The sequence below is a fragment of the Procambarus clarkii genome, chromosome 88, assembly GCF_040958095.1.
Source record: "Procambarus clarkii isolate CNS0578487 chromosome 88, FALCON_Pclarkii_2.0, whole genome shotgun sequence".
Taxonomy (NCBI): domain Eukaryota; kingdom Metazoa; phylum Arthropoda; class Malacostraca; order Decapoda; family Cambaridae; genus Procambarus; species Procambarus clarkii.
The window spans coordinates 13,201,291-13,214,514 of record NC_091237.1 but is presented as its reverse complement, the minus strand read 5'-3'; the positions used below and the strand labels follow the sequence as shown (position 1 = coordinate 13,214,514).

The 13,224-nt window shown below is 38.7% G+C and overlaps 1 protein-coding gene across 1 annotated transcript in view; it reads right to left on the bottom strand.

Annotated features, from left to right (window-relative positions):
* LOC123745882 (uncharacterized) overlaps positions 1 to 13,224 on the bottom strand; it is a 210,830-nt gene that overhangs the window by 18,837 nt on the left and 178,769 nt on the right. The window contains exons 16-17 of the mRNA XM_069317747.1: positions 12,739 to 13,008; positions 8,115 to 8,269 (exon numbers count right to left, since the gene is read on the bottom strand). Coding sequence (XP_069173848.1) covers positions 8,115 to 8,269; positions 12,739 to 13,008 — 425 coding nt within the window. The remainder of the gene's footprint in view (positions 1 to 8,114; positions 8,270 to 12,738; positions 13,009 to 13,224) is intronic.

Sequence of the window (13,224 nt, the reverse complement as noted above, 5' to 3'; positions counted from 1 at the left end):
GGTTAGTAAATGGGAGGACCACAGTATTATAGAAGGGGGGGGGGGCAGGCTAGCAAAAGAACCTTACTAAAATAGTTAAGCCTGCCAATTTCCAGGACAGCTACAGCATTAGGGAGGAGGGGGGAGGGGATAGCTAATATAGAGATAAGACTAATAAGGGAACCTTACTAATGGAGATGGCTAGCTTGCATGGGAACAACAATTATCTTGGAGGAGAGATACTACCTACCAGTGGGACTGCACTAACATGGAGTTTGGGGGAGGGGGTTCTAGCTACCAAAAAAATAACACTAACATGTGGGGGGGCCTTACTAGCACGGGGGAGTGGGAGATCAGACTAAGGTTGGAAGTTTGCGGGGGCATTCACCAACATGGAGGGAAGGGGATAGCTAACAGATGGACAACACTAATATGGGAGGAGCTAACACAAACCAGGTAACACAGGAGGATTAGCTAACAATGGGACCTCATTAGCATGGTGGAAAAGGGAAGGACTATACTATAAGGAGAAAGTGCCAAGCCATTATGGCTATACAGCACTTGGAAGGGATCAAGATAAGGATTTGGGATGGGACAGGGAAAAACGAATGGTGCCCAACCACTTGGATGATCGGGGTTTGAACACACACCTGCGTGAAATGAGACTGTACCCTGCTGTTCTATCGTTCAGCAAAAGTGGTTGGGTAAAAAGGGACGGGAAACATGCTAGCTAGCTAGCAGGATTACCTCAATAACATGGCGAGAATGGGGGCTAAGTAACATGGGAACCAGACCAACATAAGCCTACAAAAAAAAAAAAAAAATAAATAAAAAGTGGCAGGCTAGCCAGCATGGGAACTACACAACACAGGGAGGGGAGGGGAGAGGGGGGGGGGCCAACTTGCATTGGTCTCACATTAACATGAAAAGGACTACCTAGAAAAGCTATCACAGGGATCACACGAACATGAGACATGTAGCTTGTACAAGGACCATGTTAACACACCACTCGCCAACATGTTTTCTTTTATCATTAAAATATTCCCGTTATCTTCAAAATCAAGAAAAACTTTGTTAATGACATCTTAATACACAATTAACAATCTGACCTAGAGAGTATGAATTTTAGATGCATTGCTATATACAGCACCCTCACCAGTTTCTCATCCCACCACCAAGAGATTTCATGCAATTTTGTCCTGCTTGTTATCTGCTACTTTTAACTGCCATCAACATTTTATGGAACACATGAAAACTCTGTTTCTTGGTATTTTGCTCTCACACACATGAAGTAAATTATAGATATCTTCAGTGGTAAATATATGGGAACAGAATACCCTCTCAGGATCCATATACAGTACAAGTAGGAAATAAACAGAAAATGACAAGTAATAGCAAGAAAGAATGAAAACAAGAACATGAGAAAACCAAAAAGTTTGAGAAGATATGTGGGAATTTGAATCAGCATTCTAGTGACTCCCAGACATTTACTCACTCAGCCACAGTAGGACAAGACCTATTCAACCCAGAACTCTACAGAGTCCTCTGGGAGAATCTGGAGGCCCCAACTGGTGCCACAATAACACTTTGGATATACCGTATTTCATTGATATATTTGGTGCTACATAGCCTTCCTGGCTTGGTGCCGTCTTGTAATAACTACTTACTAATTGATATATCACTCCATTGTGATTTCATCATGTGATGTAATGGGAACATTATCCATTGTAATGTGTGGACCGAGACAGTGAAGCAACCCATTCAGTGCTGGTGCTGTGGGAGTGTAATCAACAAACCGTCAGTAGGAGTGTAGCCAGTGGATTATCAGTAGGCAGCCGTCCTCATAGAGAAAAGTGACTACATATAACTGCCAAATCCCATTTATAAATGAAAAACGCTTTAAATACAACTCAACTGATGACGTTCGAACTTTTCTCAAACAGTGCTTCACTAAACTCTGTTCGAATTGTATCGTGGTAATTGCTTCACCCACAAATAAAAACAATTACCAGGGAAACAGACTTATACTTAAATATGCACAATACGCTAATATATAAATTATAATTGGGAAAACTTCTACAGTATTTTGAATGAACAGCATGTAAAACTTGAATGCATCCTTGAGGCCGGCTGCTGCAAGGAATGAAAACAGTCAACAAACCATCGATGGGAGTGTAGCCAGAGAACCATCAGTGGACGTGTAGCCAGAGAACCATCAGTGGGAGTGTAGCCAGAGAACCATCAGTGGACGTGTAGCCAGAGAACCATCAGTGGACGTGTAGCCAGAGAACCATCAGTGGACGTGTAGCCAGAGAACCATCAGTGGGAGTGTAGCCAGAGAACCATCAGTGGACGTGTAGCCAGAGAACCATCAGTGGGAGTGTAGCCAGAGAACCATCAGTGGAAGTGTAGCCAGAGAACCATCAGTGGAAGTGTAGCCAGAGAGCCATCAGTGGAAGTGTAGCCAGAGAACCATCAGTGGAAGTGTAGCCAGAGAACCATCAGTGGAAGTGTAGCCAGAGAGCCATCAGTGGAAGTGTAACCAGAGAGCCATCAGTGGAAGTGTAGCCAGAGAACCATCAGTGGAAGTGTAGCCAGAGAGCCATCAGTGGAAGTGTAGCCAGAGAGCCATCAGTGGAAGTGTAGCCAGAGAGCCATCAGTGGAAGTGTAGCCAGAGAGCCATCAGTGGAAGTGTAGCCAGAGAACCATCAGTGGAAGTGTAGCCAGAGAACCATCAGTGGAAGTGTAGCCAGAGAGCCATCAGTGGAAGTGTAGCCAGAGAGCCATCAGTGGACGTGTAGCCAGAGAGCCATCAGTGGAAGTGTAGCCAGAGAGCCATCAGTGGAAGTGTAGCCAGAGAGCCATCAGTGGAAGTGTAGCCAGAGAGCCATCAGTGGAAGTGTAGCCAGAGAACCATCAGTGGAAGTGTAGCCAGAGAACCATCAGTGGAAGTGTAGCCAGAGAACCATCAGTGGAAGTGTAGCCAGAGAACCATCAGTGGAAGTGTAGCCAGAGAACCATCAGTGGAAGTGTAGCCAGAGAGCCATCAGTGGAAGTGTAGCCAGAGAGCCATCAGTGGACGTGTAGCCAGAGAACCATCAGTGGAAGTGTAGCCAGAGAGCCATCAGTGGAAGTGTAGCCAGAGAACCATCAGTGGAAGTGTAGCCAGAGAACCATCAGTGGAAGTGTAGCCAGAGAACCATCAGTGGAAGTGTAGCCAGAGAACCATCAGTGGAAGTGTAGCCAGAGAACCATCAGTGGAAGTGTAGCCAGAGAACCATCAGTGGAAGTGTAGCCAGAGAACCATCAGTGGAAGTGTAGCCAGAGAACCATCAGTGGGAGTGTAGCCAGAGAACCATCAGTGGAAGTGTAGCCAGAGAACCATCAGTGGAAGTGTAGCCAGAGAACCATCAGTGGGAGTGTAGCCAGAGAGCCATCAGTGGAAGTGTAGCCAGAGAACCATCAGTGGAAGTGTAGCCAGAGAACCATCAGTGGGAGTGTAGCCAGAGAACCATCAGTGGGAGTGTAGCCAGAGAACCATCAGTGGAAGTGTAGCCAGAGAACCATCAGTGGGAGTGTAGCCAGAGAACCATCAGTGGAAGTGTAGCCAGAGAGCCATCAGTGGAAGTGTAGCCAGAGAACCATCAGTGGAAGTGTAACCAGAGAACCATCAGTGGAAGTGTAGCCAGAGAACCATCAGTGGAAGTGTAGCCAGAGAGCCATCAGTGGAAGTGTAGCCAGAGAACCATCAGTGAAAATAGAGCCAACATGGATTTAGAGTGGGAAGAAAATGTTTTTTGCATTTACTCGACCACTGACAAAATCACGGTAGCATGAGGATAACAAAATGTAGATGTGGTATACACTGACCTTGTGCTGGCATTTGATAAATGTGACCATGAAGTGATGGCACAAAATGAGATGAACTGGATTAACAGGTAGAGCAATGGATATTAAATTTCTGTCAAACAGAATGCAAAGTGCAACACTCAAAATAAGTCCAAGCTCAGTAAAACACACTGTACTGCTGAACACAGCCCTTGCACCACTGCTTTTTCCTTATTTTCTTATCAGATATAGATAAAAGATACATTATAACTTCATGTCATCTTTGGTAGATATAGTACAAAAATCAGCATGAAAATTACTTGGATAGAAAACACTGAAAAACTAAAGCCTAATATTAATAAAGTTTTTGATTAGGTAGTGGAAAATAACATGTTTAACAGTGATAAATTCCAGCTGCTTAGGCATGGAAAACTAAACACCTTAAACAAAACACAGGGTACAAGATGCAATCAGATCTACCCATAGCAGGAAAGCAATATGTAAAGGATTTGGGAATAATGATGTTTCATGACATAAGATTTAGGTAGCATAATCAAGCTCCCAAAGTGTCAGCTAGAAAATCGATTGGATGGATTATGAGAACATTCAAATCCAGGGATCCTATCACAATGCTCATACTATTCAAATTACTTGGGATGTCTCGCCTTGAGTACTGTTCAATACTCACTTCCTCCTTCAGAGCAGGAGAGATTGCTGAAATAGAGGGAATACAGAGAACATTTACGGAACACAGACACGATAAAGCACCTAATGTTTTGCACCATCTCAAAGCTCTCTGGAAAGACGAAATAGGTATCACATAATATACTGTATACCATACATGGATAAAACTGGAAGGTTAAGTACCAAAAACTCCCAGAACCCTCTCCAAGTAAGATCCAGGTAAGAACCACCAGCGGGACTGCAGCTAACGAACCACCAGTGAAAGTGTAGCCAATGAACGACCAGTGAAGGTGTAGCCAACGAACCAGCAGCAGGAGTGTATGATTACATTCACCCAAAGTATTGCCGGGAGTACTCTGGATAACAACCAATCATCTCGACTAATTCATCTCATTTTGTATGATGTGCTACCCAACCTGCAAATTTCAAAGTACCAGTACAGTATATGAAAAGCAGCTGCTCACAAATATCCATATTTTCTGTGTGTTATTAGGTTAGGTGGCTTGCTTGGGTTTGTACTTTTCTGGTTAGCTTCAAACTTTGAATTTTGTACACAGGAAAATCAAAAGAACAGGCTGGCCTGTCACGTGGGAGATCAGGGGTTCGATTTCCTGCCAGGAAACCAGTGTTGTAATGGCAAAATCTAAATTAAAAAATTATATTTTTTAATTTACTTATGGTCCACTTATGGATGTCAACGAGCAAACTAACATTAAACATCGAAAAGACTTACTACATCTTATTTGGAAGCAAATCATCAAATGCAATTCAGCTACAGATAGACAACATTAACATCAGTAATAAAAATGATGGCAAGTTTCTTGGCCTATTCCTAGACAAGAGACTCAACTTCAGCACCCACATTCAACACATAACTAAGAAAGTCTCTAAGACAGTTGGTATACCCTCCAAAATCAGATATTATGTTCCTAACTCTGCTCTCCTCTCACTATATTATGCACTAATCTACCCCTATCTTAATTATGGTATCTGTGCATGGGGGTCTACCACTGCAAACCACCTTAAGCCCATCATCACACAGCAAAAATCTGCTATCAGAATTATAACTAACTCTGCTTTCAGACAACACTCAGCTCCCTTGTTTAAATCCCTAAACTTGCTAAATATTAACTCCCTCCACACATTCTCTTGTGTCAACTACATTTACAAAACCCTGTTCTTAAATGCAAACCATGCTCTGAAACTCTCCCTGGACAGATGTAATAGGACCCATTATCACCACACCAGAAATAAATATCTCTTTGATATCCCCAGGGTCAAACTTAATCTGTGTAAACACTCTATGCAAATTAAGGGACCTAGTCTATGGAACTCACTCCCTAGTGAATTGAAAAACTGTAAAACTTTTGCCTTATTTAAAAGCAAAACCAAAAAGTACCTAACTTCATCTTCTTAGTTTCCTACACTGAGCTTTAAATTTGCTCTGTACCTAGTGTTACCCAATCTCCTAATTTTTATGTAATATCAAACAACCTTATCATTGTGTTCATTGCTGTCTTCTTTTATGTGCTAGCCATATGCTGTATTGTGACTACCAATTTTTGTCAACTACCATTCAAGCTGTCATTGCAATCAATCTTATATTGTTTCTGCTGTATTGTGCCTACCAATTTGTTGTCAACTACCATTTTAAGCTGTCATTGCAATCAATCTTAGCTACCTATGTGCTTTAATATACTGTACCTACAATTTTCTCTCATCTTTTTTTTTTTTTTTTTTCATTTCATGTAATCTGTTATCATTTTTTTGTCTATAAATTTTGCAAGTATTTACCTCCTTAAAATTTTCTTAGATTAAGGACCTGCCCGAAACGCTGCGCGTGCTAGTGGCTTTACAAGACTGTAATTACCATATTTGTATCCTCACATTCCTTATGTACATTCTTGTATATGCATAAATAAATAAATAAATAAATAAATATGGGTGCATGATTAGCAGGAATTTAAAGACAAAACACTAATGCATAGTGTTCGGAGTAAAGCAAATAGGATACCGTGATTTCTTTCTAGAAGTGTTAGAAATAAAATAAAGAATTTTATTCTTCGGCTGTATCTTTCTCTTGTTAGGGCCCATTTAGATTATGCGGGTTTAATTTTTGTCGCCATACTATAGAATGGACAAATTCATTTCAACAAAGGCTGGCAAAGTTAATCCCAGGAAATGCAAACCTTCCATCCAAAGAGATTTTTAGAAAGCTTAATTTACTTTCTCTGGAACGGCAAAAAGCTAGAGGTGACATAACTGAAGTGTATAAATGGATGAAAGGGCACAATTAATATGGTATTAAATATGTCAACACAAAACAATGGATATACAGTAAATTGTAAAAATTTAGATTGAGGAGAGACCTGGGTAAATACTGGTTTGGAAACAAGGTTGTTGATGTGTGGAATAAATTACTGGACAATGTAATAGAAGTGGGATCACTTGCTTGACTTAAGAGTATGTTGGACACATTAATGAGTTTGGGTAGATGTTATATAATTATGTAAATATATTCTATAAATAGGATCTACCTCCTATAAGACAATAGGGATTCTGCAGAGTCCTTAATTCATCTCCTCTTATAGTCTTAGTGGGAGAAAGAGCATTGCCCTTGCTTCCTCATACAGGAGTCTCCATGGGTGACCAAGGCCTAAGAATCTACTTGTCGAGTCAAAACTATTGCCACACCAAAATTCTTTTAAGTCGAGAAAGGTTTAACTTTCCTGTACAGGCAACTCCAAGGGATGCAGAGGTACTTTTTAAAATACAGTACATGATGACTTGTATGACAGAAGCAGCTGCACAAAGCTTCTTTTAGTTGGTATTCTTATTGAAAATATTATGGACATTTGAGCCTACAAGTATGGCGAGTAGTATGTTGGGAAACACCAGTGGTGGTGGGCTCTATAAGTAGATATTTAGAGGATACTGTTCCCCCTTAGCTCATGGAGATCTATTCTAGATAACAAAATATTGGTAACTATGTTAAGCAGGAGCAAACTCGCCCAGATATTTTTCTACAAAAAACTTCTAATATGAATCATGCCTTATTAACCAAAGGTAAAATTTATTATATTAATAATTACTGCTTGGTTTGGCTACATTAATTTTCAGCTATACTATATAGTTTATCGTACTGGTTTAAAGCATATTTTTAAGTCGTCTAATCTCCAATTTATATTCATACAAATACAGTAATGCTTTTTATTAAACATCATTAACTAATAACTTCATTTTGACATTCAATATCTGTATTAATATAGTTAATACAGAGTGTTCTAGGCAATTATCTAACTACTCTAATCAATATAAACAATTCTTCAACATTAATATATATATAATACTAGTCAAAGCCTAAAATTTAAAAGCTGTATAAAAATTTTAGTTAATGGGAGGTAAAAATTGCATAGGAGGCATATCTCTAAGGGAAGAAAAAGCCAGTAAGAGATAAGGGATAAGAGTACCAGCAACAGCAGCAGAGTAGCATCCCAAGAGGAGAAAGCCGGAATCCTGAGGAAGTGCATCCCCAAATGAGCAAGAAAGAAGCAAGAGGAGGGCATCCCAAGATGAAGAAACGTGAAGCATTTGGAAGATTTAACAGACGACTATAACTCACTCCATTGAGCTGAAGTGAAGATTCCCGCACCAGGTCACCTAGTTTGTCCATGGCAGCATCCACGAGGGAGATCTTGGTGTACGGCCGCAGGAGGAGTTCCTCAGCCTTGCTATACCCGATAAACAAGAACACGCCGTGGTTCACATCGTAGTTGTCTGCCGGATCATAAAGACACTTAACACCAAGCTTGTATATTAAATCTTTTTTATTCAATTTTATTAAATCTTGTATAATTTTTAATCTAAAATCTAATTTAAAAATTTTTAAACATTAAATATTCACCAGATGATTTTTTTGTTTTAAATTGCAATGTAATGACTGGTATATTAAGTCTAACATTTGTTGTTTGATTGGTATAGTCTAGCTTTTGTTATTATTTATCTAAATGTTTTCTCTTAAGTTTGTTTTATTTTTGCTAATTTTTATGTTTTATTTGTTAATGTTCCAAAGTACAGTACTGTATGTTGAATTTTCCATTAGAGTAAGTTTATGCACGTATGTGCGCGTGTAATTACCTAAGTATTTGCTATTTTTCTGCCATGTTCCCCCTTTTATTTTTTTTTTCTCAACACAATTTATACTTTAATCTCAATTAGTATTAAGTTTTAGTCTCAGTGTTTTTCCTGCCCAAAACACTTTGCGTAATAGTGGCTTTAGGCATTCTATGTACTAGCTCTATCTATAAATCCATCAATGTTTTGTATCTCACTTTATAGGTATGTACTTTACCTGAATAAATATTTGATTTGATTTGATTTGATCACACCAGAAACAAATACCTATTTGATATTCCAAGAGTGCGACTTAACCAAACTAGAAATGCTCTACAAATCAAGGGAACCAGAATGTGGAATGACCTCCTAAATCATGTCAAAGGCTGTATCTCTCTCAACCAGTTTAAGAGTAAAATCAAGTACTACCTAATTAACTCCATGTAACCTACCTTACCCCCCTAAATATCAACCCATGGACTTTTTTTTTTTTTTTTTTTTTTTTTTTAAATGCTGTTTGTTCTCCAACTTGTACAACTGGTGATTTCTGCCATGTTCCCCCCCCCTTTTTTATTCTTTTTTTTAACACAATTTATACCTAATCCCAATTACTATTAAGTTTTAGTCTAAGTGTTCCCCCCCCCCCCACACCTTGTCCGATATGTTATGCGCATTAGTGGCTTTAGGTATTGTATGTACTAGCTCTATCTATAAATCCAACTTTATGTTTGTAAATCAACTATGTATGTACTTTTCCTGAATAAAGAATTTTAATTTGAATTTAAGTGTAGTTACAGGATGAGAGCTACGCTCGTGGTGTCCCGTCTCCCCAGCACTCTTTGTCACAACGCTTTGAAATTACTGATGGTTTTGGCCTCCACCACCTTCTCACCTAACTTGTTCCAACCATCTACCACTCTGTTTACAAAAGTGAATTTTTTTATATTCCTCTGGCAGCTTTGTTTCGTTACTTTAAATCTATGACCTCTTGTTCTTGAAGTTCTGGGTCACAGGAATTCTTCCCTATCAATTTTATTGATTCCTGTTATTATTTCGTACGTAGTGATCATATCCCCTCTTTCCTCTATCTTCTAGTTTTTGCATATTTAATGCCTCTAACCTCTCCTCGTAACTTTTGTCCTTCAGTTCTGGGAGCCACTTCGTGGCACGTCGTTGCACCTTTTCCAGTCTATTGTTGTGCTTCTTAAGATATGGGCACCATACAACCATTTCATATTCTAGCTTTGGTCTTACAAAAGTCATGAACAATTTCTTTAGTATTTCTCCATCCATGTATTTAAAAGCAATTCTGAAGTTAGAAAGTGTATCATAGGTGTCTCGCACAATGTTCTTAATGTGGTCCCTCAGGTGAGTTTTCTTCTATCCAGAACCACCCCTAGATACCTTTCTTTGTCAGAATTCTTTACAGATTTCTCACATAATTTATAGGTTGAGTGGGGTCTATGTTCTCCAATTCCACATTCCATAACATGGCATTTATTCACATTAAATTCCATTTGCCAAGTGTTGCTCCATATACATATTTTGTCCAGGTCTTCTTGAAGGGCATGACAATCATCTAGGTTTCTTACCTTTCCTATTATCTTAGCATCATCAGCAAACATGTTCATATAATTCTGTATTCCAACTGGTTATCATTTATGTAGACAATGAACATTACCGGTGCAAGAACTGAATCCTGTGGTACTCCACTTGTGACATTCCTCCAATCCGATACATTGCCTTTGATTACGGCCTCCATTTTTCTGTCATTTAGGAAATTTTTCATCCATGTTAGAAGCTTACCTGTCACCCCTCCAATAGGTTCCAGTTTCCAGAACAACCTCTTATGTGGAACTCTGTCGAAAGCCTTTTTTAGGTCCAGATAGATGCAGTCAACCCAACCATCTCTTTCCTGTAAAATCTCTGTGGCTCGATCATAGAAGCTGAGTAAGTTCCTTACACAGGATCATCCAGATCGAAAACTATAGTCTGATATTACAATTTTTCCCCAGGTGTTCTACCCATTTAGTTTTAATTATTTTTTCCAATATTTTGACTATTATACTTGTCAATATACAGGTCTATAATTGAGGGAGTCTTCCCTGCTGCCACTTTTGTAGATTGGAACTATGTTAGCCTTTTTCCACACATCAGCTACAACTCCTGTACACAGGGATGCCTGAAAAATCAATTGAAGTGGAATGCTGAGCTCAGGTGCACATTCTCTCAGAACTCATGGTGAACTCATACTGTACTTATTATTATTTGTGTTATTATGTATTACTCAGCAAAGCTATAAAGGCACCAGCTGCATATCCACTTTGTGGACACTTCTTACTACTATTCTTTGTGCACTGGACAGGTGATTGCATCTCTTTATTACTGCATTATCTCTCAGTTCCAGTTAATAGGAGATGTTCTCCTTATCAACAATACATTCTTTTTAAAAAATTTGACTAAAATAAATTTCTGAAAATATTTTGATGAAAGTTTCACGACACTGAAGCCAATAAGTTGGAGATTTGTTTAACATATTAAAGTAATTTTTACATAATTCAAATATTTTTCGCTTCCCCGCCCCTTTTGCTGAGCTGTTGCTGTTCAAGGGTTAAACCTATTTCATGGAATGCGTGTTAGGTATCAATGAGTTAGCTTTTATTAGACGTCAATTTTACCACTGTATAATATAACCTACAATGTCATGGTAAAATAAATGGTCATTTATTTGCATTGTTTCTCGCCAATCTAAATCACCTTAACCTGGCCTAACCCTGACTAGCCTGGCTAAACCCACTTTAGAATAACGTGACCTGAACAAAATATTTGTTCAGGTCAGAACAAACTCGGAAAACAGTATTTGTATGGGCAGTCTCTTCTATCAACTGCTGCTCACATTAATATAATTGTTAATAATACTTTTTTAGGTTAGTGTTTATTATTATTATGTATTTTTATTATTTGCATAGGCCTTGATTAGGTAAAGACAGCTTTGTTTAGTTTACATTTAAACTAATTACCAGACTCAATAGCACAACTGCAATTAAAATACAGAGGCCAGATTCACGTAAGCACTTACGAGCCTGTACATCTTTTCTCGATCTTTGGAAGCTTTGTTTCCAATTATCAAACAGTTAATGAGCTCCAAAGCACCAGGAGGCTGTTTATAACAATAACAGTTGAATGGGAAGTTTTCATGCTTGTAAACTGTTTAATAAATGTAACCAAAGCCGTCAAAGATTGGGGAAAAATGTACACATTCGTAAGTGCTTGCGTAAGTGCTTTCGTGAATCTGGCCCAAGTTCTGCAAACACTGCAGAAATATTAATGCTTGCTTACTACATTTGAAATTTCATTATGCAACAAGGGTTGCCAAATGTAATATTTTGCACCTCTCACCTTACTTAACTAAACCTATTTGATTTCAAGTAGGTTTGATTATGCTATGTTGAAAACAAGGCACTTAATCTAATTTGAACAAATATTTCTTTGGTCCTTTAGAATATCTACTTTTAACTAGGCAATATTTTTGCTCAAACCTAGTTTAGCATGATGGATAATTTCTCAGTTACTGCTAGTGTTGAACTGACCTCCTACATGGTTCTTAAAGCTATCTTTAAAAGCAAGTTCTGGAATTATGAGTTTGGTGTGGTGTCATGGTTTACAAATGCAGTTGGAGATAAACAAATACAGTATTATTTAATCTTACAAAATGCATTTGATTTTAAATCATTTAACTGTGCTAATATAAAAGCACAAACCTTAAGCAACAATTCAAGTAAGAAACCCTTGGAAAAGTTCCCCTGCCAACAGAGATACTGTATGACATTTTGAAACTAGCAACAATTTTGCTTGATTTTTCTCAATATTTTTGTTATGGTGTTAAATGAATGAATGAAGTGTGTTTAATCAGTTATGTTAGTAAACGTGTTATATTTACCCAAATTTAGGTTTAATATAACACTGCCCATGCTGAATAATAATCAAGAGTTTTCTAAATATCATTAAAAATGCCAATACAGTATGAGAATGCTACACAAGATGATAGATTATAATGCAAGTCAATCATTTTCCCTCTACTCTGTATCCTTGGCTACTTGTGAGATGATTGACCATCTTAAAAGACAACTAACCTTGAGGAGGCCTGACGCAGATGAAGGACCCTGAGTAACAAAAACACTCTCCACGGGAGGCCTGGTAAGCCGGGGCAGCGTGGGTATAAACAGCATAGCTGGTTTCACAAGGACGCGCCTCTACACACTCCAACACGCTGCATGCTAACTTCTCTTCAGCGTGACACAGGCACAATTCGGAGCACTCCTCGTCCTTGTAGAAGCGCTTGCCCCACCCCTCCTCGATGTAGTCTATGGTCTCATCGTTCGAGTGCCGCTTCTCGCAGTACTCTGTTTTGGCAGGTCAGGAGAGGTCATACCTCTGGTGGAATTGATGTTTATGCTTTTGGTGTGTATATTTAGTGGAGTGATATAATTAATTTGAACATATTGTGGTCTGAAAATAATGTATACAAGGGAAAATACTCTACCAAGACAAATTTAATGCATAGACATACACACATATGCCCAAAACGCTAAGCGGGCAAGTGGCTTTACAAGAATGTA